Source organism: Lonchura striata, chromosome 36 (assembly GCF_046129695.1).
Source record: "Lonchura striata isolate bLonStr1 chromosome 36, bLonStr1.mat, whole genome shotgun sequence".
NCBI lineage: Eukaryota > Metazoa > Chordata > Aves > Passeriformes > Estrildidae > Lonchura > Lonchura striata.
In genome coordinates, this window is record NC_134638.1 from 2,141,060 (window position 1) to 2,165,859 (window position 24,800).

General features: G+C 62.3%; 2 protein-coding genes and 2 long non-coding RNA genes across 5 annotated transcripts in view; 3 read left to right on the forward strand and 1 right to left on the reverse strand.

Annotated features, from left to right (window-relative positions):
- The first annotated feature begins 740 nt into the window (after positions 1-740).
- LOC144247936 (uncharacterized) lies at positions 741-12,215 on the forward strand. The gene is made up of 7 exons (XM_077789679.1): positions 741-747; positions 3,701-3,769; positions 4,300-4,384; positions 5,447-5,512; positions 9,915-9,982; positions 10,500-10,686; positions 12,083-12,215. Exons 4-7 carry the CDS (start codon positions 5,460-5,462, stop codon positions 12,213-12,215), a joined length of 441 nt encoding a protein of 146 aa, XP_077645805.1. The 5' UTR covers positions 741-747; positions 3,701-3,769; positions 4,300-4,384; positions 5,447-5,459.
- Positions 12,216-12,679: 464 nt separating this feature from the next.
- On the forward strand, positions 12,680-14,249 carry LOC144247916 (uncharacterized). The gene is made up of 3 exons (XR_013341380.1): positions 12,680-12,779; positions 13,513-13,646; positions 14,213-14,249. It is a non-coding gene; the product is annotated as an uncharacterized LOC144247916 (long non-coding RNA).
- A 5,350-nt stretch (positions 14,250-19,599) lies between these two features.
- On the forward strand, positions 19,600-21,383 carry LOC144247917 (uncharacterized). Of its 2 annotated transcripts, none has more exons than XR_013341381.1 (3): positions 19,600-19,683; positions 20,342-20,470; positions 21,304-21,383. It is a non-coding gene; the product is annotated as an uncharacterized LOC144247917 (long non-coding RNA). The 2 variants fall into 2 exon arrangements; XR_013341382.1 differs by lacking the exon at positions 19,600-19,683 and adding an exon at positions 20,141-20,166.
- Positions 21,384-21,583: 200 nt separating this feature from the next.
- The window catches only part of WDR45 (WD repeat domain 45), a 4,082-nt gene continuing 865 nt past the window's right edge, over positions 21,584-24,800 (reverse strand). Inside the window, 5 exon segments of the mRNA XM_077789680.1 lie at positions 21,584-21,758; positions 21,761-21,844; positions 22,785-22,927; positions 23,000-23,101; positions 24,347-24,706. Coding sequence (XP_077645806.1) covers positions 21,736-21,758; positions 21,761-21,844; positions 22,785-22,927; positions 23,000-23,101; positions 24,347-24,706 — 712 coding nt within the window. The 3' untranslated portion in view covers positions 21,584-21,735.

Sequence of the window (24,800 nt, forward strand, 5' to 3'; positions counted from 1 at the left end):
GCACCCCCAAATCCGGGGGGTCCCCAAAATTCTGAGACCCCCGGGGAGGGGTTGGGGTCTGGGGGGGGGGTCCCCAAAAACCCCGGGGAGGGTTTGGGGTCCAGGGGGGGGGGTCCCCAAATTCCTGAGACCCCTGGGGAAGATTTGGGGTCCTGGGGGGGTCCCCAAAATTCTGAGACCCCCGGGGGAAGGGTTTGGGGTCCTGGGGGGTCCCCAAAAACCCCGGGGAGGGGTTGGGGTTTTGGGGGTCGCCAAAAACCCGAGACCCCTGGGGAAGATTTGGGGTCCTGGGGGGGTCCCCAAATTCCTGAGACCCCCAGGGAGGGTTTGGGGTCCCTCTGGGGGTTTTGGGGTTCCCCCTGGTCATTTCGGATCCCTTATTTGGGGTCTTTTTTCCCCTCTCTTTGGGTTTTTTGGGGTCCTCTGCCCCATTTTGGGGTCCCTCCCGTGGGGGTTTTGGGGTCCCCCCCTCTGTTTCCCAGTGGGATTTTGGGGTCCCCCCCGCTCATTTTGGGTCCCTTTTTTTTGGGGTCTTTTTTTCCTCTTTTTTTTGGGTGTTTTGTGGTCCCCTGCCCCATTTCGGGGTCCCCTGCCCCATTTCGGGGTCCCCCCCGATTTCGGGGTCCCCCCTGATTTTGGGGTGTCCCAGGGGGTCCCGGGGAGCCCCCGCGGGGCCGTGGGGGCGGCGCTGGCGCTGCTGCAGGAGGTGCTGGGGGGGGCCCTGCGCAACGGCCTGGCGCTGCTGGGGTACGGAAACTCGGGGTGCGGGGAATTGGGGTACGGGGATTGGGGTACGGAAATTGGGGTACGGGGATTGGGGTACGGGGAATTGGGGTACGGGGAATTGGGGTACGGGGATTGGGGTACGGGGAATTGGGGTACGGGGAATTGGGGTACGGGGATTGGGGTACGGGGGAAACTCGGGGTACGGGGATTGGGGTGCGGGGAATTGGGGTACGGGGAATTGGGGTACGGGGAATTGGGGTACGGGGATTGGGGTACGGGGAGGGAAACTCGGGGTACGGGGAATTGGGGTACGGAAACTCGGGGTGCGGGGATTGGGGTACGGGGAATTGGGGTACAGAAACTCGGGGTACGGGGAATTGGGGTACGGGGGAATTGGGGTACAGAAACTCGGGGTACGGGGAATTGGGGTACGGGGGAATTGGGGTATGGAAACTCGGGGTGCGGGGAATTGGGGTACGGGGATTGGGGTACGGGGAGGGAAACTCGGGGTACGGGGGAGAAATTTGGGGTAGGGGGGAAATTCGGGAAACAGGGGAAATTTGGGGTACGGGAGGGAAATTCGGGGTACTGAAATTCGGGGTACAGGGGAAACTCGGGGTACGGGGAAATTGGGGTACGGGAGGGAAATTCGGGGTACTGAAATTCGGGGTACAGGGGAAACTCGGGATACGGGGAATTGGGGTACGGAAACTCGGGGTACGGGGGAAATTCAGGATACAGGGGGAAATTTGGGGTATGGGGGAAATTTGGGGTACAGGGGGGAAATGTAACAATTTTTAATGTCCCATATGGATCTATAGGGTCCCATACGGTCCCATAGGGGTCTGTGGGATTCCATAGGGGTATATGAAATCCCATATGGATCCATAGGGTTCCATACGCTCCATAGGCTCTATAGTTTCCATAGGCTTTATAGGATCTATAGGATCCATAAGCTCCATTGGCTCTGTAGGCTCCATAGGATCCATAGGCTTCAGGGGGTCTATACGGATCTATAGGATCCATAAGCTCTATAGGATCCATAGGCTCTATAGGATTCATAGTCTCCATAGGCTCCATAGGATCTATAGGCTCCATAGGCTCCATGGGGTCTATATGGATCTATAGGATCCATAGGCTCCATAGGCTCCATGGGGTCTATATGGATCTACATGGATCTATAGGATACATAGTCTCCAAAGGCTCCATAGGATCTATAGGATCTATAGGCTCCTTAGGCTCCATAGGCTCCATAGGCTCTATAGGATCTATAGGCTCCATAGGATCTATAGGCTCCATAGGCTCTATAGGATCTCTAGGATCTATAGGCTCCATAGGCTCCATAGGCTCCATAGGATCTATAGGCTCCATAGGCTCCATAGGCTCCATGGGGTCTTTATGGATCTATAGGATCTATAGGCTCCATAGTCTCCATAGGCTCCATAGGCTCCATAGGCTCTATAGGATCTATAGGCTCCATAGGCTCCATGGGGTCTATATGGATCTATAGGCTCTATAGGCTCCATAGGCTCCATGGGGTCTATATGGATCTATATGGATCTATATGGATCTATAGGATTCATAGTCTCCATAGGCTCCATGGGGTCTATATGGATCTATAGGCTCCATAGGCTCCATAGGCTCTATAGGATTCATAGTCTCCATAGGCTCCATGGGGTCTATATGGATCTATAGGATCTATAGGCTCCATAGGCTCCATAGGATCTATAGGCTCCATAGGCTCCATGGGGTCTATATGGATCTATAGGATCTATAGGCTCCATAGGCTCCATGGGGTCTATATGGATCTATAGGCTCTATAGGCTCCATAGGCTCCATAGGCTCTATAGGATCTATAGGATCTATAGGATCTATAGGATCTATAGGCTCCATAGGCTCCATAGGCTCTATAGGATCTATAGGCTCCGTAGGCTCCATAGGCTCTATAGGATCTATAGGCTCCATAGGCTCCGTAGGCTCCATAGGCTCCATAGGCTCTATAGGATCTATAGGCTCCGTAGGCTCCATAGGCTTTATAGGATCTATAGGATCTATAGGCTCCATAGGCTCCATAGGCTCTATAGGATCTATAGGCTCCATAGGCTCCATAGGCTCCAGGGTCTCTCCCGTCTCTCCGCAGCCCCCAGGACCCCCAGGCCCCCCCCCAGCCCGCGGCCGTCGCCGCCCGGGTGGCGCAGAAACACCCCGGGGTGCAGCGGTGAGAGGGGCACCCATGGGTGGGGGCACCCAGGGGTGGGGTGGGGGGCACCCATCGGTGGGAAGGGGCGCCCATTGGTGGGGAGGGGCACCCAGGGGTGGGGGGGCACCCAGGGGTGGGGGAGGGGCACCCAAGGGTGGGGGGGGGGCACCCATCGGTGGGAAGGGGCACCCAGGGGTGCAGCAGTGAGAGCACCCATGGGTGGGGACACCCAATGGATTTGGGGTTTCTGGGGGGATCTGGAGTGGTTTTGGGGTGGTTTGGGGGGTTTTGGGGTGGTTTTGGAGTATTTTTGGCTTTTTTGGGGTTTTTGGGCTGTTTTCAGGGGTTTTTGGGGGGGTTTAGGGCTGTTTTTGGGGATTTGGGGTTTCTGGGTTTTTTGGGGTTTTTGGGGCTTTTTTGGGTGTTTGGGGTTTTGGGGGTTTTTGGGCTGTTTTGGTGTTTTTGGTGTTTTGTGGGTTTTGGGGTTTGGTGTTTTTGGGTTTTTGGTGTTTTTTAGGATTTGGTGGTTTTGGGTTTTTGGGGTGTTTGGGGTTTTTGGGGTTTGGGTTTTTGTGGTTTTGGGTTTTTGGGTGTTTGGGTTTTTGTGGTTTTGGGTTTTTGTGTGTTTGGGTTTTTGGGGCTGTTCTTGGGCTGTTTTTGGGTTTTTGGGCTGGTTTTGGGGTGGTTTTGGGGCTGTTTTTGGGTTTTTGGGCTGGTTTTGGGGTGGTTTTGGGGCTGTTTTTGGGTTTTCGGGGTCCCAGCCCTCCCCCCCAGCGTTCTCATCGTGGACTGGAGCTCCCGGCCCGGGCGGGGCCTCCCCCGGCCCTTCCTGCAGGACCCCAGGTGGGTACTGGGGATACTGGGAGGGACTGGGAGGGACTGGGAGGGACTGGGATGGAACTGGGAGGGACTGGGAGGGACTGGGATGGACTGGGGGGGACTGGGGGGCACTGGGAGGGACTGGGGGGGACTGGGAGGGAACTGGGAGGGACTGGGATGGACTGGGATGGAACTGGGGGGGACTGGGAGGGACTGGGGGGGACTGAGATATACTGGTCCATACTGGTCTATACTGGTTTATGCTGGTCTGTACTGGTTCACAGTGTTCTGTACTGGTCCATACTGGTCTGTACTGGTCTGTAGTGGTTCACAGTATTCTGAACTGGTTTGTACTGGTCCGTACCATTCCATACTGGTCTATACTGGTCTGTACTGGTTCACAGCATTCTGAACTGGTTTATACTGGTCCATACCAGTCCATACTGGTCTATACTGGTCTCTACTGGTTCACAGCGTTCTGTACTGGTCCATACTGGTTTATACTGGTCCATACCAGTCCATACTGGTCTATACTGGTCTCTACTGGTTCACAGTGTTCTGTACTTCGGGGCCCAGCCGGGGCTGGAGCCGCCCCCCAGCGCCGGGCGGGGATTCAGCATCGACCTGCGCTGGGAGCAGGTATGGGATCCATAGGGATCCATAGGGATCCGTGGGGGATCTATGGGGGATCTATAGGGGATCCATAGGGGATCTACAGGGGATCTGTGGGGGATCTGTGGGGGATCTATGGGGGATCCATAGGGTGTCTATGGGGGATCTATAGGGGTTATGGGGCTATAGGGTATGTGGGGGTTATGGGGCTATAGGGGCAGATAGAGGGGCAGATATAGGCTATATAGGGGTTGCAGGGCTATAGGAGCTGATACAGGGGTCGATATAGGCTATATAGGGGTTGCAGGGCTATAGGAGCTGATACAGGGGTCGATATAGGGTATATAGGGGTTGCAGGGCTATAGGGGCCGATACAGGGGTCGATATAGGGTATATAGGGGTTGCAGGGCTATAGGGGTTGGTGTCTGTAGGCGCTGTAGGGTTGGGGTGTATAGGGCGCATAGGGTATAGGGAGGAGCTGCAGGGGATATAGGGGCTATAGGACTGGGGGGGTTTGTAGGAAATTGCAGGGGCCCTTTAAGGGACTATAGGGGCAGGGGGAGCTATAGGGGTGGGGGGCCTATAGGGCACTATAGGGCGGGGGGCTGTAGGGAACACAGGAGGTCTGGGGTGCTGTCGGGTCTATAGGAGCGGGGGGGCTGTAGGGGCTCTGTAGGGCCCCCAGGCTCTATAGGATCCCCAGGTTCTCTAGGGCTCTATAGGGCTCTATAGGGCTCTGTAGGTCCCCAGGCTCTATAGGGCTCTATAGGGCTCTGTAGATCCCCAGGCTCTATAGGGTCCCCAGGTTCTCTAGGGCTCTATAGGGCTCTATAGGGCTCTATAGGGCTCTATAGGGCTCTATAGGGCTCTGTAGGTCCCCAGGCTCTATAGGGCTCTCTAGGGCTCTCTAGGGCTCTATAGGGCTGTATAGGGCTCTATAGGGCTCTATAGGGTCCCCAGGTTCTCTAGGGCTCTATAGGGCTCTGTAGGGCTCTATAGGGCTCTGTAGGTCCCCAGGCTCTCTAGGGCTCTATAGGGCTCTATAGGGCGCTATAGGCCCCCCAGGCTCCATAGGTGCCGTGTCCCCAGGCCGGTGTCACCGATGGCGACCACGCGGCCGCAGCGTTCAACCTCCTGCTGCCCATCGGCCTCCAGGTGGGGACTGGGGACACCGGGGGGACTGGGGTCACCGGGGGGTTTGGGGACACCGGGGGGTTTGGGGACACCGGGGGGGATTGGGGACACCGGGGGGACTGGGGACACCGGGGGGACTGGGGACACCGGGGGGACTGGGGACACCGGGGGGATTGGGGACACCGGGGGGACTGGGGACACCGGGGGGGATTGGGGACACCGGGGGGTTTGGGGACACCGGGGGGTTTGGGGTTTGGGGTCACCGGGGGGTTTGGGGACACTGGGTGGGTTTGGGGACACCGGGGGGATTGGGGACACCGGGGGGATTGGGGACACCAGGGGAGATTGGGGTCACCGGGGGGTTTGGGGTTTGGGGACACCGGGGGGGTTTGGGGACACCGGGGGGTTTGGGGTTTGGGGACACCGGGGGGGATTGGGGACACCGGGGGGTTTGGGGACACCGGGGGGTTTGGGGTTTGGGGTCACCGGGGGGTTTGGGGACACCGGGTGGGTTTGGGGACACCGGGGGGATTGGGGACACCGGGGGGATTGGGGACACCAGGGGAGATTGGGGTCACCGGGGGGTTTGGGGTTTGGGGACACCGGGGGGGTTTGGGGACACCGGGGGGTTTGGGGTTTGGGGACACCGGGGGGTTTGGGGATATCGGGGGGGTTTGGGGTTTGGGGACACCGGGGGGATTGGGGTTTGGGGACACCGGGGGGGATTGGGGACACCGGGGGGTTTGGGGATATCGGGGGGGGTTTGGGGTCACCGGGGGATTTGGAGTTTGGGGTCACCGGGGGGTTTGGGGTCACGGGGGGGACTGGGGTCACTGGGGGGGTTTGGGGTCACCAGGGGGGTTTGGGGTTTGGGTTTGAGGTCACCGGGGGTTTCAGGGAGTTTGGGGTCTCTGGTTTTGGGGTCCCTGTGTGGGTTTGGGGTCTCTATGAGGTTTTGGGCTCCCTATGTGATTTTGGGGCTCTGGTTTTGGGGTCCCTGTGTGGGTTTGGGGTCTCTATGAGGTTTTGGGCTCCCTATGTGATTTTGGGGCTCTGGTTTTGGGGTCCCTGTGTGGGTTTGGGGTCTCTATGAGGTTTTGGGCTCCCTATGTGATTTTGGGGCTCTGGTTTTGGGGTCCCTGTGATGTTTTCGGGTCCCTGTGAGTTTTTGGGGTCCCAGTGAGTTTTGGGGTCCCTGTGAGTATTTGGGATCCCTGTAATGTTTTGGGGTCCATGGGAGTTTTTGGGGTCCCTGTGATGTTTTGGGGTCCCTGTGATGTTTTGGGGTCCCTGTGAGTTTTGGGGTCCCTGTGTGGGTTTGGGGTCCCTGTGAGTTTTGGGGTCCCTGTGTGGGTTTGGGGTCCCTGTGAGGTTTTGGGGTCCCCCCCTGACCCCACACTGTCCCCCCAGTTCCAGCCCCAGCTCGTCCTGGTTGAGGCCTCGCTGGAGGATTTGGGGGTACGGGGGGGGGCTGGGGGGGTTTGTGGGGTCTCTGTGGGGTCTCTATGGGGTCTATGGGGTCTATGGTCTCTATGGGGTCTATGGTCTCTATGGGGTCTTTGGGGTCCATGGGGTCTATGGGGTCTATGGGGTCTATGGGGTCTATGGGGTCTATGGGGTCTCTATGGGGTCTCTATGGGGTCTATGGGGTCTCTATGGGGTCTCTTTGGGGTCTATGGGGTCTATGGGGTCTATGGGGTCTATGGGGTCTCTATGGGGTCTATGGGGTCTCTGGGGTCTCTATGGGGTCTATGGGCTCTATGGTCTCTATGGGGTCTCTATGGGGTCTATGGGGTCTCTATGGGGTCTCTATGGGGTCTATGGGGTCTCTATGGTCTCTATGGGGTCTCTATGGGGTCTCTATGGGGTCTATGGGGTCTCTATGGTCTCTATGGGGTCTCTATGGGGTCCATGGGGTCTCTATGGGGTCTATGGGGTCTGTGGGGTCTCTATGGTGTCTATGGGGTCTATGGGGTCTATGGTCTCTATGGGGTCTCTATGGGGTCTATGGGGTCTCTATGGGGTCCATGGGGTCTCTATGGGGTGTCTATGGGGTCTGTGGGGTCTCTATGGGGTCTCTATGGGGTGTCTATGGGGTCTCTATAGGTTCTCTATAGGTTCTCCATAGGTTCTCCCCCCCAGGGCTGCCCCTCCCCACCCGCGCTCTCTCTCCTCACCCATCTCCTCTCAGCCCTGGGCCGGGGGCGGCTCCTGGTGCTGCTGGAGGTGAGGGATCCATAGGGGATCCATAGGGGATCCATAGGGGATCCATAGGGGATCCATAGGGGATCTGTAGGGAATCTATGGGGGATCCATAGGGGATCCATAGGGCATCTATAGGGGATCCATAGGGAATCTATGGGGGATCCATAGGGATCCATAGGGGATCCATAGGGGATCTGTGCAGGATCTATAGGGGATCCATAGGGAATCTGTGCGGGATCTATAGGGGATCCATAGGGCATCTATAGGGGATCCATAGGGGATCCAAGGGAATCTGTGCAGGATCTATAGGGGATCCATAGGGCATCTATAGGGGATCCATAGGGGATCCATAGGGGATCCATAGGGAATCTGTGGGGGTTCTGTGGGGGATCCATAGGGAATCTGTGGGGGATCTATAGGGGATCTATAGGGGATCTGTGGGGGATATGTAGGGGATCTGTGGGGGTTATAGTGGCGATCCATAGGGGATCTATGGGGGATCCATAGGGGATCCATAGGGAATCTGTGGGGGATCTATAGGGGATCCGTAGGGGATCCATAGGGAATCTGTGGGGGATCTATAGGGGATCCATAGGGCATCTATAGGGGATCTGTGGGGGATATGTAGGGGATCTGTGGGGGTTATAGAGGCGATCCATAGGGGATCTATAGGGAATCTCTAGGGGATCTATGGGGGACCTCTACCAGATAGAGCAGTGTGAGGGATATGGGGGATCTATGGGGGATCTATGGGGGATCCATAGGGGATCTATAGGGGCTAGAGGGGTGCGTGGGCTAGAGCGGATGTATGGGGGATATGGGGGTGTGGATGACGTAGGGGATCTATAGGGCATCCATAGGGTGTGTGGGGGCTATAGGGGATCCATAGGGGGTGGAGAGGATACGGGGCAATGGGCGATGCAGGAGTTACACAGGGGAGAGATGGGAACGGGGCAGTATAGGGGATGTATGGGGATGTATGGGGAACCTCGGGGGTATCGTGGAGAGAGGGGTATGGGGGATATGTGGGGGATATATAGGGGATATATGGGGGATATATAGGGGATGTGGGGGTATTGGGGATATATAGGGATATATAGGGGGTACATGGGGGATATATAGGGGATGTGGGAGTATGGGGCATATACAGGGGATGTATAGGGATATATAGGGGATACGGGATATATATAGGGGATATGAGAGGTATAGGGGATATATAGGGGATGTGGGGGATATATAGGGGATGTATAGGGTATATATGGGGCATATATAGGGGATATGGGGGTGTGGGGAATATATAGAGGATGTATAGGGGCTATAAATGGTATGGGGGCTGTGGGGGTGGGAGGGGCTATAGGGGATATAGGGGATGTAGGGTACAGGGCCTATAGAGGCTGTTTTTGGGCCTGTTTTTGGGGCTGTTTTTGGGGGGGCTGTTTGTTTTGGGGGCTGTTTGTTTTCGGGGGGTTGTTTGTTTTTGGGGGGGGGCTGTTTGTTTTTGGGCTGTTTTTGGGGCTGTTTGTTTTGGGGCTGTTTGTTTTTTTGGGGGGTTGTTTGTTTTTGGGGGGTTGTTTTTTTTGGGGGGGGCTGTTTGTTTTTGGGGGGCCATGTGGCTCCCCTGACTCCCCCTCTCCACAGGGGGGCCCGGATTTTGGGGTGTCTCGGGGGCTTGGGGGCTGTGCTGAGGACGCTGCTGGGGGGATCCCGGGGACCCCCGGGCCCCCTCACCCCCACCCCCGGGTGAGAGTTTTGGGGGCACGGGGAGGATTTTGGGGGGTCAGAGGGGAGGATTTTGGTGGGGGTCAGAGGGGAGGATTTGGGGGGGCACAGGGGAGGGTTTTGGGGGGGCACAGGGGAAGATTTTGGGGGGGCTGGGGGGGCACAAGGGAGGGTTTTAGGGGGGCACAGGGGAAGATTTTGGGGGGGCTGGGGGGCACAGGGAGGATTTTGGGAGGCTGGGGGGGTCAAAAGGGAGGATTTTGTGGGCAAAGGGAGGATTTTGTGGGGGCACAGAGGAGGATTTTGGGGGAGCAGAGGGGAGGATTTTGGGGGCCCCAGGGGAGGATTTTGGGGGCTGGGGGGGATGGGGGGTGTTGGGGGGTTTGGGGGCCTGGGGGTGTCGGGGGGGCTGGAGGGGATTTTGGGGTTCGGGGGGGTTGGAGCTCAGGGGGGCAGTTTTGGGGTGCCCCCAGACCCCCAAAATCTCGACCTTCCCCAGCGGCCTGGCCAGCATCGCCCGCACCCTGAGCGTGCACCAGCGCTTCTGGGGCTGCCTGCAGAGCTTCGGTGAGGGGGAGCCCCGAAATCCTGGGGGGGACCCCGAAATCCACGGGGGGAGCGCTCTGAGCCCCCAAAAAGGGTGCACAGGCTTCGGGGGGCGCGCTAGGCCCCGTTGCTAAGGAGTCCGCTCGGTTGCTAGGGCGCCATCTTGGCTTGCCGCCATCTTGGGTTCTCTCAACCCCAAAATCCCCAAAGTCACCCCAAAACCAACCCAAAATCCCCCCCAAGTCACCCCAAAACCGCCCCCAAAAACCCCCCAGACACCCCCAAACCACCCCCAGTCACCCCAAAACCGTCCCCCTAGAATAGCCCCCCAAGTCACCCCAAAACTGCTCCCAAAAACCCCCAAACCTTCTGGACACCCCAAAATTGCCCCCCAAAATCCCCCCCAGTCACCCCAAAACCGCCCCCAGACCCCCCAGAAGCCCCTCAGGCCCCCCGGAATGGTCTCGGGGAGCCCCCCAGGGTTGGGTGGGGCCGAATTTTTGGGGGGCCCCCCCTGAGGAGCCCCTCCCCAACCCAGAGATGGAGGGAGAGGAGGAGGAGGAGGAGGAAGAGGAGGCGGAAGGGAACGAAGAGGAAGATGAGGAGGAGGAAGAGGCTGAGGAAGAGGAGGCGGAAGGGAACGAAGAGGAAGATGAGGAGGGGAGGAAGAGGAGGGGGGGAGGGGAGCCCCCCCGAGCCCCCCCGGGGCCCCCCGCCCAGCCCGGGTGGGGCTGGTGTACGACCCCCGCATGGAGGAGCACCGCAACCCCTGGGACAGGTGAGGGCACCCCAAAAACCCCCTGGGACACCCCAAAACCCTTGGGACAGGTGAGGGCACCCCAAAACCCCCTGGGACAGGTGAGGGCACCCCGAAACTGGGGCACCCCAAAAACCCCTGGACAGGTGAGGGCACCCCGAAACTGGGGCACCCCAAAAACTGGGGCACCCCAAAACCCCTGGGACAGGTGAGGGCACCCCGAAACAAACTGGGACAGGTGAGGGGACCCCAAAAACCCCTGGGACAGGTGAGGGCACCCCGAAACTGGGGCACCCCAAAACTGGGGCACCCCAAAAACCCCTGGGACAGGTGAGGGCACCCCGAAACTGGGGCACCCCAAAACCCCTGGGACAGGTGAGGGCACCCCAAAAACTGGGACACCCCAAAAACCCCTGGGACAGGTGAGGGGACCCCGAAACTGGGCACCCCAAAAACCCTTGGGACACCCCAAAAACCCCTGGGACAGGTGAGGGCTCCCCGAAACTGGGGCACCCCAAAAACTGGGACACACCCCAAAAACCCCTGGGACACCCCGAAAACTTCTGGGACAGGTGAGGGGCACCCAAAACTCCGGGGTACCCCAGAAACTGGGGCACCCCGAAAACTCTGGGACACCCCAAATCCCCCTGGGACACCTGGGGCAGGTCAGGAGGGGCTGGGACACCGTCCTGAGGGGGATTTTGGGGTGATTTTGGGGTAATTTTGGGATGGTTTTTGGGGCGATTTTGGGGTGATTTTGGGTTATTTTGGGTGTGTTTTGCAGCCAGCACCCCGAGGCCCCGCAGCTCCTGCCCTGGGGGTTATTTTGGGGGTAATTTTGGGATGGTTTTTGCGGTTATTTTGGGGCGATTTTGGGGTGATTTTGGGATGATTTTAGGGGTTATTTTGGGGGTGGTTTTGGGATGGTTTTTGCGGTTATTTTGGGGCGATTTTGGGGTGATTTTGGGTTGATTTTGGGGTTATTTTGGGATGATTTTAGGGGTTATTTTGGGGGTGGTTTTGGGTTGATTTTAGGGGTTATTTTGGGGATGTTTTTGGGTGATTTTGGTGTTTCCAGCCAGCACCCCGAGGCCTCACAGCGCCTGCCCCGGGGGTGTTTTTGGGGATATTTTAGGGTGATTTCAGTGTTATTTCGGTGTTATTTTGTGGATGGTTTTGGGGCGATTTTGGGGTGATTTTGGGGTATTTTGGTGTTTCCAGCCAGCACCCCGAGGCCCCGCAGCGCCTGCCCCGGGGGTGTTTTGGGGATATTTTGGGGGTGATTTCAGTGTTATTTCGGTGTTATTTTGTGGATGATTTTAGGGTGATTTTGGGGTGATTTTGGGTGATTTTGGTGTTTCCAGCCAGCACCCCGAGGCCCCGCAGCGCCTGCCCCGCGTGCTGCAGCGCCTGCAGGAGTTGGGGCTCTCCCAGCGCTGCCTCCCCCTGCCCGCCCGGCCCGCCAGCCTCCGCCAGCTGCGGGCGTGCCACACGTGAGGGCAGGGGAGCTGCGGGCACTGGGGGCACTGGGGGGGTCCTGGGGGGGAATTGGGGGTCCTGAGGGGAGATTGGGGGTCCTGGGGGGGAATTGGGGGTCTGGTGGAGTCCTGGGAGGGTCTAGAGGGGGTCTGTGGGGGACACTGGGGGGTCCTGGGGGACTTATGGGGGGTCTTGGGGAGTCCTGAGGGGGAATGGGGGGCCCTGGGGTGTCCTGTGGGTCCGGGGGGGGGTTCTGGGGGGACATTGGGGGTCCTGGGGGTGCTGGGGGCACATGGGGGGGTCTTGGGGGTCCTGGGGGAGTTTAGGGTTTCCCCTGTCAGTTTTTGGGGTTCCCTGTCAGTATTTGGGGTTCCCTGTCAGTTTTTGGGGTGACAGCCGTGTTTTGGGGTGCCAGGCGCGCCCACGTGCGGGCTCTGTCCCGCTGCCCGCTGCTGTCGCCGCGGGCGCTGCGGGCTCTGGCGCAGCGCTACCGCAGCGTTTTCCTGTGCCCGCGCTCCTTCGGCTGCGCCGCCTGGCCGCGGGGGAGCCTGCGCCGCCGTGAGGGCCGTGCTCGGGGGCAAGGTGGGCACGGGGGCACGGGGGGTGTGGGGGGGCACGGGGGGCACGGGGGACATTGGGGGCACGGGGGACATTGGGGGGCACGGGGGCACGGGGGACATTGGGGGGCACGGGGGACATTGGGGGGCACGGGGGCACGGGGGACATTGGGGGGCACGGGGGGTAAAGGGGGGAGCCTGCGCCGCCGTGAGGGCCATGCTCGGGGCAAGGTGGGCACAGGGGCACAGGGGGCACGGGGGACATTGGGGGTGTGGGGGGCTTTGGGGGGCACGGGGGGCACGGGGGGTGTGGGGGGCATTGGGGTACGGGGTACGGGGGGTAAAGGGGGCAGGGGGGGCACGGGGGAAGTTCAGGAGTTCCCAGTGGGGTCCCGGTGGTGCCTGGGGGTCCCGCGGTGCCCTGACCCGGTGCCCTGACCCGGTGCCCGGGGGTCCCGGTGCCCTGACCCGGTGCCCTGACCCGGTGCCCTGACCCGGTGCCCGGTGCTGGTGCCCGGGGGTCCCGGTGCCCGGTCCCGGTGCCGGTGCCCTGACCCGGTGCCCTGACCCGGTGCCCGGTGCCCGTGCCCGGTGCCCGTGCCCTGACCCGGTGCCCTGACCCGGTGCCCGGTGCCCGGTGCCCTGACCCGGTGCCCGGTCCCGGTGCCCTGACCCGGTGCCCGGTGCCCGTGCCCTGACCCGGTCCCGCGGTGCCCTGACCCGGTGCCCGGTGCCGGTGCCCTGACCCGGTCCCGCAGGTGCGCTCGGCGCTGGCCGTGCTCCGTCCCCCCGGGCACCATGCCCGGCGCGGCTCCGCCGGCGGCTTCTGCCTCTTCAACAACGCGGCCGTGGCGGCGCGGGACGGGCAGCGCCTGGCGGGGCGCCCGCTCCGGTACCGGGAATGGGAACGGGAATGGGAATGGGAACGGGAATGGGAACGGGAACGGGAACGGGAACGGGAACGGGAACGGGAATGGGGACGGGAATGGGAACGGGAACGGGAATGGGAACAGGAATGGGAACGGGAACGGGAACGGGAATGGGAACGGGAATGGGAACGGGAATGGGAACGGGAACGGGAATGGGAACGGGAATGGGAACGGGAATGGGAATGGGACGGGCAGCGCCTGGCGGGGCGCCCGCTCCGGTACCGGCACCGGGGGAGGAGGGGACGGGAACGGGGGGACCCCCGGGAACGGGGATGGGGGACCCCCCTCATGTACGGAGTAACGGGGGCTGGGGGACCCCCCAAACCCCCCCATAGCACCCCCAAACCCCTCTGGGCACCCCCAAATCCCCCATGGGGACCCCCAAACCCTCCCTGGGCCCCCCCAAACCCCCCGTGCCCCCCAAACCCCCCCTGAGCCCCCCAAACCCTGTCAGAGACCCCCAAACCCCCCCGGGCCCCCCAGAGCCCCCCAAACCCCCCGTGCCCCCCAATCCCGCTGCTGTGCGCAGGGTGCTGATCCTGGACTGGGACATTCACCACGGCAACGGCACCCAGGAGATCTTCGAGGAGGACCCCAGGTGGGCAGGGGGCTGGGGGGCTGGGGGGGCTCTGGGGGATTTTGGGGTGCCCAGGGGGGTTTGGGGGTGCACAGGGAGGGTTTGGGGGTTCCCATGGGGGGTTTGGGGGCACCCAGAGGGGTTTTCGGGGTTTTGGGGTTTCCCATGGGGGGGTTGGGGGTCCCTAGGGGGTGTTTGGGGTGCCCAGAGGGGGTTCGGGGGTGCACAGGGAGGGTTTGGGGGTTCCCATGGGGGGTTTGGGGATTTTGGGGGTTCCCATGGGGGTTTGGGGGTCCCCAGGGGGTGTTTGGGGGTCTCTGGGGAGGGTTTGGGGGTCCCCAGGGGGTGTTTGGGGTGCCCAGAGGGAGTTTGGGGTTTTGGGGGGCTCAGGGGGATTTTGGGGTGCCCAGGGGGGTTTGGGGGTGCACAGGGGGGGTTTGGGGGTCTCTGGGGGGGTTTGGGGGTCCCAAGGGGATTTGGGGCAGTTTTTGGGGTCCCACTGGGATTTGGGGCAGTTTTGGGGTCCTATGGGGCTGGGGTCACTTTTTGGGGTGCCGGGGTCACTTTCGGGATCCCCGGCTCATTTTGGGGCACCGTGCTCACATTTTGGGGTCCCCGGCTCACTTTTGGGGCCCCGGGGTCACTTTTGGGGTGCCGGGCTCACTTTTGGGGTCCCGTGGGGATTTGGGGCAGTTTTGGGGGTCCCCTGGGGCCGTGCTCACATTTCGGGGTCCCGGGCTCATTTTGGAGTGCTGGGTCCCATTTTGGGGTGCTGGGTCACATTTTGGGGTGCTGTGCTCACATTTCGGGGTGCCGGGTCCCATTTCGGGGTGCCGGGTCCCATTTCGGGGTGCCAGGCTCACGTTTCGGGGTGCTGGTTCACATTTTGGGGTGCCGGGTCCCATTTTGGGGTGCCGTGCTCACATTTTGGGGTGCCGTGCTCACATTTCGGGGTGCTGGTTCAGATTTCGGGGTGCCGGGTCCCATTTCGGGGTGCCGGGTCCCATTTTGGGGTGCTGGGTCCCATTTCGGGGTGCCGGGTCCCGTTTCGGGGTGCCGTGCTCACATTTCGGGGTGCCGTGCTCACGTTTCGGGGTGCCGGGTCCCATTTCGGGGTGCCGGGTCCCGTTTCGGGGTGCCGGGTCCCATTTTGGGGTGCCGTGCTCACATTTCGGGGTGCTGGGTCCCATTTCGGGGTGCTGGGTCCCATTTCGGGGTGCCGGGTCCCATTTTGGGGTGCCGGGCTCACATTTCGGGGTGCCGGGTCCCATTTCGGGGTGCCGTGCTCACATTTCGGGGTGCCGGGCTCACGTTTCGGGGTGCCGGGTCCCATTTCGGGGTGCCGTGCTCACATTTCGGGGTGCTGTGCTCACATTTCGGGGTGCTGGGTCCCATTTCGGGGTGCCGGGTCCCATTTTGGGGTGCCGTGCTCACATTTCGGGGTGCCGGGTCCCATTTTGGGGTGCCGGGCTCACGTTTCGGGGTGCCGGGCTCACATTTCGGGATGCTGTGCTTACATTTCGGGGTGCTGGGTCCCATTTTGGGGTGCCGGGTCCCATTTCGGGGTGCTGTGCTCACATTTCGGGGTGCCGGGTCCCATTTCGGGGTGCCGGGTCCCGTTTCGGGGTGCCGGGCTCACGTTTCGGGGTGCTGGGTCCCATTTCGGGGTGCCGGGTCCCATTTCGGGGTGCTGTGCTCACATTTCGGGGTGCCGGGTCCCGTTTCGGGGTGCCGGGTCCCGTTTCGGGGTGCCGTGCTCACATTTTGGGGTGCCCAGCGTGCTGTACGTGTCCCTGCACCGCGGCGACGGCTCCTTCTTCCCGGGGGGTCCCGGGGGGTCCCCGCGGCGCCGGGGTCGGGGTCCCGGCCGGGGCTTCACCCTCAACGTGGCCTGGGGGGGGCCCCGCGTGGGGGACCCCGAGTACCTGACAGCGCTGAGCCGGCTGCTGCTGCCCGTGGCCGCCCAGGTGAGAGGAACTGGGGATTTTGGGGGAAATTTGGGTTATTTGGGGTTGTTTTGGGGTTTTTGGGGTTATTTGGGGTTTGGGACCCCGAGTGCCTGACGGCGCTGAGCCGCCTGCTGCTGCCCGTGGCCGCCCAGGTGAGAGGATTTGGGGATTTTGGGGGAAATTTGGGGTTTATTTAGGTTTATTTGGGGTTTTTTCGGGTTTTTGGGGGGTTTATTTGGGGTTATTTGAGGGTTATTTTGGGATATTTGGGGTTTATTTAGGGCTATTTGGGGTTATTTGAGGGGTTATTTGGGGTTATTTAGAGTTATTTTCGGATTTATTTGAGGTTTATTTGAGGTTATTTGGAGTTTATTTCAGATTTATTTGGGGTTATTTGGGTTATTTTGGGGTTTTTTTTGGGGTTTTTGGGGTTATTTGGGGTTTGGGACCCCGAGTGCCTGACGGCGCTGAGCCGCCTGCTGCTGCCCGTGGCCGACCAGGTGAGAGGATTTGGGGATTTTTGGGGCTTTTTGGGATTTATTTGGGGTTATTTGGGGGGTTTTGGGGTTTATTTCAGGGTATTTTGGGATTATTTGGGGTTTATTTGGGGATATTTTGGGTTTATTTGGGGTTATTTTCAGATTTATTTGGGGTTTATTGGGGTGTTTTGGGGATTTTGGGGTTTTCTTGGGGTTATTTGGGGTCACTTTGGGGGTGTCACGGTGTTTTGGGGAGTTCAGGGTGTTTTTGGGGTGTCAGGGTGTTTTGGGGGGCTCAGGGTGTTTTGGGGGCTCAGGGTGTTTTGGGGTGTCAGGGTGTTTTGGGGGCTCAGGGTGTTTGGGGGGCTCTGTCTGTGATTTGGGGGGGGAACCTTTCGGGCCCCTTTTGGGGCTCCGTGTCGGGCTTTGGGGGGCTCAGTGACGCTTTTGGGGGGTCCCTGCCCCCCAATTGGAGCTGGGGGTCGGGGGGGGTCACTTTTGGGGGGTCGGGGTCACTTTTGGGGGGTGTCCATGCCCCCAAATTGGAGCCGTGGTGGGGGGGGGGGTCACTTTTGGGGGGTCGGGGTCACTTTTGGGGCTCCGTGCCCCCATTCGGAGCCGCGGTTTGGGGGGTCACTTTGGGGGGTCAGGGTCACTTTTGGGGCTCCGTGCCCCCCGTCAGCTCTGGGTTCGGGGGGTCCCCCGGCCCCCCTGACCGGGCTGCCCCCCCAGTTCGGGCCGGAGCTGGTGCTGGTGTCGGCCGGGTTCGACGCGGGCCGGGGGGACCCCCTGGGGGGGTGCCTGGTGTCCCCCCAAACCTTCGGCCTCATGACCCACCTGCTGGGGGCGCTGGCGGGGGGCGCCTGGTGCTGCTGCTCGAGGTGAGGGGCCCAAAGGGCTGGGGGTCCCCAAAATGGGGGATGGGGGTCCTGGGGGGGGCCTGGGGGGGTTTTGGGGGTCCTGGGGGGGGCCTGGGGGTCCCTAAACCGGGGCTCTCTGTTTGGGGGGGGGGGTCTCTGTTTTTGGGGTCTCTGTTTGGGGGGGATCCCTAACCCGGGGGCCTCTCTTTGGGGGGGGAGTCTCTGTTTTGGGGGGTTCCCTAACCAGGGGTCTCTGCTCCGGGGGTCTCTCTTTGGGGGGGTCTCTGTTTTGGGGTCTCTGTTTTTGGGGGGGTTCTCTGTTCCGGGGGGGGGTCCCTAACCGGGGGTCTCTGTTTTTGGGGTCTCTGTTTTTGGGGGGGTTCTCTCTTCCGGGGGGGTCCCTAACCGGGGGTCTCTGTTCCGGGGGGGTCCCTAACCGGGGGTCTCTCTCTTTGGGGGGGTCTCTGTTTTGGGGGGGTCCCTAACCGGGGGTCTCTGCTCCGGGGGTCTCAGGGCGGCTACAACCTGGCGGTGACGGCCGAGGGGGTGGGGCAGTGCCTGGGGGTCCTGCTGGGGGACCCCCCCTCGCTGCCGCCCCCCGGGACCCCCCAGCCCGCGGCGCTGCGGGCGCTGGGCCGGACCCTGCGGGCCCAGCGGGGCTGCTGGAGCTGCCTGCGGCTGCCCCGCGGTGAGACCCCTCCCCAAATACCCCCGGGACCCCCCGGGACACCCCCAAACCCCCCCGGGACCCCCAAACTGCCCGGAACCCCCCCGGGACCCCCAGGGACCCTCCTGGGATTCTTCTGGGACCCTCCTGGGACCCCCCGGGACCCCCGGGACCCCTTGGGACCCCCTGGGACCCTCCTGGGACCCCCCGGGACCCCCCGGGACCCCCCGGGACCCCCTGGGACCCTCCTGGGACCCTCCCAGGACCCCTTGAGACCCCCTGGGACCCTCCTGGGACCCTCCCGGGACCCCCCGGGACCCTCCTGGGACCCTCCCGGGATTCTTCTGGGACCCTCCTGGGACCCCCCTGGACCCCTCCCATTCCCGGGACCCCCCCACGCTGCCCCGGGACCCCCAAGCCTCGTCCCAGGCCCACGGGGCCCCCAAATCCCCCCAACCCCTCCCTCCCCTCCCCCACAGTTGAGCCCCCAAGGAGGGGGAGGGCGGCGATGATGTCACAGCCGCCCCCGATGACGTCGCCGGCCCCGCCGATGGCGTCACGGGCGCCGCCGATGACGTCACGGGCGCCGCCCGCCGCCTGGGGGCGCTGCAGCTCGGGGGCGGGGCCGGGGCGGGGCCAAGGCGGGGCCGGGGCGGAGCCTCGGCCTGGCCCCGCCCCCCCGGCCGCGAGCGCGAGCGCCCCCTGCTGGGAGGAGGAGGAGGAGCTGGAGGAGGTGGGGGAGGGGCGGGGGTGGATTTGGGGGAGGGGTCGGGGGGGTCTGGGGGGTCTGGGGGAAAGTTTGGGGAGGGGTCTGGGGGGTTTTGGGGTTCTGGGGGAGTCTAGGGGGTCTTGGGGGTTCTGGGGAGGGGTCTGGGGAGGGTTTGGGGGTTCCGGGGGAGTTTAGGGGGTCTTGGGGGTTCTGGGGAGGGGTCTGGGGGGGGGGTTTGGATTTTGGGGAGGGGTTTGGAGGGGTCGGGGGGCTTTGGGGGAAGATTCTGGGGGTTTAGGGGGGCTGGGGGCTTTGGGGAAAGTTTGGGAGGGGTCTGGGGGGTTTTGGGGGGATCGGGGGGGTGTTGGGGAGGGGTCTGGAGAGGGTTTGGATTTTGGGGAGGGGTCTGGGGGGTGTTGGGGCCGGGTTTGGGGTGGGGATTTGGGTGGGGGTTTCAGGGGGGGTTTTGGGGGGGGGGATTTGAGGTGGGGGGTTTGGGGTGGGGATTTTGGGGGGGCGGATTTGGGTGGGGGTTTTGGGGTGGGGGTTTCGGGGTGGGGTTTTGCGACCCCCCGGGCCTGATGCGGCCGGTCCTCCCCGCCGCCAGGGGGCGCTGTTCGCGGTCACGCCCCTCCCGGGCTGTCCCCACCTGGGGCCGTGGCCCCTCCCCCCCCCGGGGGGGCCTGGGGGAGCTGCTGCCCCCCCCTGCGGGTCTGCGGGGGCCGGCGCGAGAACTGGCTGTGCCTCACCTGCCACCAGGTACGGCCAAAACACCCAAAAACCCCAAAACTGCCCAAAAATACCCAAAAACTGCCCAAAAATACCCAAAAACTGCCAAAAACACCCCCAAATACCCCCCCCCCATGAGAACTGGCTGTGCCTCACCTGCCACCTGGTACGGCCAAAAATACCCCAAAATACCCAAAAACTGCCCAAAATACCCAAAAACTGCCCAAAAATACCCCAAAAACACCCCCAAAATACCCAAAAACTGCCCAAAAATACCCCAAAACTGCCAAAACCACCCCCAAAATACCCCCTCCACCATGAGAACTGGCTGTGCCTCACCTGCCACCAGGTACGGCCAAAAACACCCCAGAATACCCCAAAACTGCCCAAAAATACCCCAAAAACTGCCCAAAAATACCCCAAAAACTGCCCAAAACACCCCCAAAATACCCCAAAAACACCCCCAAAATACCACCCCCCCATGAGAACTGGCTGTGCCTCACCTGCCACCAGGTACGGCCAAAAACTGCCAAAAAATACCCCAAAACTGCCTAAAAATACCAAAAATTACCCCAAAAACACCCCAAAATACCCAAAAACTGCCCAAAAATACGCCCAAAACACCCCAAAACCCCCCCAAACCACCCCACAACCCCCCGAAGCCCCGAACCGCCGTGCCCGTGCGCAGGTGCTGTGCGGGCGCTACGCCGGGGGGCACATGCTGGCACACGGGGGGGCGCGGGGGCACCCCCTGGCACTGAGCCTGCGCGACCTGGCGGCCTGGTGCTACCCCTGCGGGGGCTACGTCACCCACCCGGTGGGCACGGGGGCATAAAGGGGGCACCGGGCGGGTCTGGGGGCACGGGGGGCACGGGGGGCATGGGGGTCTGGGGGTGCGACCCCTGCGGGGGCTACGTCACCCACCCGGTGGGCACGGGGGCACTGGGTGGGTCTGGGGGCATCGGGGGGGTCTGTGGGCACAGGGGGGCACCGGGTGGGTCTGGGGGCATCGGGGGGGTTTGGGGGGCATGGGGGTCTGGGGGTGCTACCCCTGCGGGGGCTACGTCACCCACCCGGTGGGCACGGGGGCACTGGGTGGGTCTGGGGTTCCCGGGGGGGTCTGGGGGTGTCAGGGATTTTTGGGGTTCCCGGGGGAGTCTGGGGGTGTCAGGGATTTTTGGGGGGGTCTGAGGGGGTCCCTGCTCTCCCCCCGAGTTTGGGGGTCTGGGGGCTTTGGGAATGAACCATTGTGAGAGCGGGGGGGGGACAGGGGGTGACACAGCGGGTGAAACCATTGAGAGTGGGGGGGGTGAACCATCAGGAAATGGGGAATGGGGGATGTGGGCTGAACCATCAGGAATGGGGAATGGGGGGATATGGGGTGAACCATCAGGAAATGGGGGAGGATACGGGCTGAACCATTAAACCGCTGGGGGGGGTCGGGGTTGCACTGGGCTGAACCACTGGGGAATGGGGGGGGGGCACTGGGCTGGGGGGATCGAAGTTGGGCTGAACCATTGGGAAGGGAGAGGCGGGGGGGGACTGGAGCGAGGTCCCACCTCGGGCTGCGCCATTGCCGGGGGAGGGGAGGTTGGAAGGAACCACTGGGCAGTGCGGGGGGGTTCCTTGCCTGACCCCCATCCCCCCCAGGTGCTGCTCCCCACCAAAACCTTCATCTACCGCCTGAAGTTCGGCACGGACCCCCCAGCCCCGCCCTGTGAGCCCCTCCCCACCCCTCCACCTCTCTTAAAGGGCTACACACGTGCCAAACCCCCCCCATCATCACCAGCACCCCGGGACCCCAAACCCCCCCCGGGCCAAAGGCTGGGCCGGGCCCAGGGGCGGGGGAGGGGCAGCGGGGGGGACTCCCCACCCCCCCAGAACGAGGGGGGGTCCCGGGCACGCGGGGGGGACCCCGATTTTGTATCCCCCTCCCCCCTTTTGGAGCTTTTCTAAACCCCCTCGGTTACGCCGAGACCCCAATAAAGACACAGGCGAGGTTTGGGGGGCTCCGGCTGCTTTTGGGGGGAGTCCCCCGGCCCGGGGAGGGTTTTGGGGGTCCCGGGGGGTTTTGGGGGGCTCTCAGAAGTCGTCGTCGTCGCAGAGTCCAGGAAGACGTCGAAGGCCTCGCGGTTGCAGTTCCCGTCGGGGCTGAACACGTACTTGTGGAAGGTGCCGTCCACGCAGACGGCTGGGGGGGATTTTGGGGGGTTTTGGGGGGTCAGCGGGGGCTTGAGGGGTTTAGGGGGGATTTGAGGGGGTTTGGGGGATTTGAGGGGATTTGGGGGGGGTTTGAGGGGTTTAGGGGAGTTTGAGAGGGTTTGGGGGGGGTTTGAGGGGATTTGGGGGGATTTGAGGGGATTTGGGGGGGTTGAGGGGGTTTGGGGGGGGTTTGAAGGGTTGGGGGGATTTGAGGGGGTTTGGGGGGAATTTGAGGGGATTTGGGGGGGGTTTGAGGGGGAGTTTGAGAGGGTTTGGGGGGATTTGAAAGGGTTTAAGGGGGGTTTGAGGGAGTTTGAAGGGGTTCAGGGGAGCCCTGGGGTTGTTCAGGGGTTTTATGGGGGTTTAGGGGGGGGTTTAGGGGATTTGGGGGGGTTTAGGGGGGCCCTGGGGATGTTTACGGGGGTCCTGGGGGTGTTTGGGGGGCTTCAGGGGGTCCTGAGGGTATTTTAGGGGGGTCGGGGGTTTGGGGGGATGTTTGGGGGCATTTGAGGGGGTTCAGGGGGGCCCTGAGGGGGTTTCGGGGGCTAGTGGGGGCTGGGGTTGTTTCGGGAGTGTTTCAGGGGTATTTAGGGGGTCCCTCAGGGCTATTTAGGGGATGGTTGGGATATTTTAGGGATTGTTTCAGGGTTATTTCGGGAGTCTCTCAGGGATATTTCGGGGCTCTCTCAGGGGTATTTTGGGGTACGTTTGGGATATTTTGGGGGCACCCTCCAGTACATTTTAGGGTACGTTTGGGATACTCTGGGGGCTCTCTCAGGGATATCTTAGGGGATCTCTCAGGGGTTTTTTAGGGTACATTTGGGATATTTCGGGGGTCTCTCAGGGACATTTTGGGGTACGTTTGGATATTTTGGGGGCACCCTCCAGGACATTTTAGGGTACATTTGGGATATTTTGGGGGCGCTCACCGATGACGGAGCTGGGGCTGCGGCCGGCCCTGCCGAAGGCGCAGACCCCGGGCGCCTCGGCCGGGATGGCGAAGCTGGCCAGGGACCACTGGGACTCCACGTAGGGGCCCAGCACCGGCCCCACCTTCCCCACCCGCGCCAGCCTGGGGGCACAGGGGGTTCAGGGGGGCTCGGGGGTCCCGGGGCATTTCGGGGACCCCCCGCCCCCCACTCACGCCGAGCGCCGGTTGAGCCGCGTGTCCCGCAGGGCGAAGACGTGGCCGGTGCCTTTGTCACTGGCCGCGCACAGGAAGGAGCAGTCGGGGCTGAAGGCCAGGCTGGGGGCACCCCAAAAACCCGTCAGGGCTGGGGGCACCCCAAAACCTCCCAAAGAACCCCGTCAGGACTGGGGGCACCCCAAAAACCCGTCAGGGCTGGGGGCACCCCAAAAGCAGGCCAGGACTCCCCCAGTGCTCAGATCCGCCTCCAGTTCCCCCAGTGCTCCCCAGTCCCAGTTCTCCAGTCCCAGCCCCAGTTCCCAGTCCCAGTTTCCAGTCCCAGTTTCCAGTCCCAGTTCCCCAGTCCCAGTTCCCAGTCCCAGTCCCCCCAGTTCCCACTCCCAGTCCCCAGTCCCACTTCCCCAGTCCCAGTCCCAGTCCCCCCAGTTCCCAGTCCCAGTCCCAGTCCCACCAGTCCCCAATCCCAGTTCGCACTCCCAGTCCCCAGTCCCCACTCCCAGTTCCCAGTCCCACTTCCAGTCCCACTCCCAGTCCCCAGTCCCAGTCCCAGTTCCCAGTCCCACTTCCCCAGTCCCAGTCCCAGTCCCCCAGTTCCCAGTCCCAGTCCCAGTCCCAGTCCCACCAGTAGAGCGTGGCGGGGTCGGTCCCAGTCCCACTCCCACTCCCAGTCCCAGTCCCAGTTCCCCACTCCCAGTCCGCAATCCCAGTTCCCAGTCCCAGTTTCCCCAGTCCCACTCCCAGTTCCCAGTTTCCCAGTCCCAGTGTTCCCAGTTTCCCAGTCCCAGTCCCACCAGTAGAGCGTGGCGGGGTCGGTCCCAGTCCCAGTTCCCCACTCCCAGTCCCAGCCCCAGTCCCAGTGGCACCAGTAGAGCGTGGCGGGGTCGGTCCCAGTTCCCCAGTCCCAGTTTCCCCAGTCCCAGTCCCAGTCCCCAGTCCCAGTTTCCCCAGTCCCAGTCCCAGTCCCAGTCCCAGTCCCAGTCCCAGTGGCACGAGTAGAGCATGGCGGGGTCGGTCCCAGTCCCAGTTCCCCAGTCCCAGTTCCCCAGTCCCAGTCCCAGTCCCAGTGGCACCAGTAGAGCGTGGCGGGGTCGGTCCCAGTTCCCAGTCCCACTCCCAATCCCAGTCCCAGTCCCAGTTCCCCAGTCCCAGTCCCAGTCCCAGTGGCACCAGTAGAGCGTGGCGGGGTCGGTCCCAGTTCCCAGTCCCACTCCCAGTCCCAGTCCAGTCCCACTCCCAATCCCAGTTCCCCAGTCCCAGTGGCACCAGTAGAGCGTGGCGGGGTCGGTCCCAGTCCCAGTTCCCCATTCCCAGTTTCCCCAGTCCCAGTCCCAGTCCCAGTGGCACCAGTAGAGCGTGGCGGGGTCGGTGCCGCGGCGCAGCTCCAGCAGCCGCGCGCGGCTCTGGGTGCAGAAGAGGCGGATCAGGGTCCCGCGGCGCGAGGCCGACGCCAGCAGCGTCCCGGGCGCGCTCAGCGCCGCGCAGCCCACCTCGCTCTGGTGCGCGCTGATGGCCACGGGCGCCGACGAGGAGCCGGGCTGCGCCGCGCCCAGGTCCTGCGGGGCACCGGTTAGACCAGTATGGACCAGTACGGACCAGTGTAAATCAATACAGACCAGTATAAACCAGTATAGATCAGTATAGACCAGTATGGACCAGTATGGTCCATGGCGCCGACGAGGAGCCGGGCTGCGCCGCGCCCAGGTCCTGCGGGGGACCGGTTAGACCAGTATGGACCAGTACGGACCAGTACGGACCAGTACAGACCAGTGTAAATCAATATAGACCAGTATAAACCAAT

What these genes read in the sequence shown, in the direction of transcription:
- LOC144247936 (XM_077789679.1), top strand. Translation starts at nt 5,460, where the DNA reads ATGGCGACCACGCGGCCGCAGCGTTCAACCTCCTGCTGCCCATCGGCC. An exon ending in TGCTGCCCATCGGCCTCCAG is followed by an intron (nt 5,513 to 9,914) that starts GTGGGGACTGGG and finishes GACCTTCCCCAG; the next exon opens with CGGCCTGGCCAGCATCGCCC. An exon ending in GGGCTGCCTGCAGAGCTTCG is followed by an intron (nt 9,983 to 10,499) that starts GTGAGGGGGAGC and finishes TCCCCAACCCAG; the next exon opens with AGATGGAGGGAGAGGAGGAG.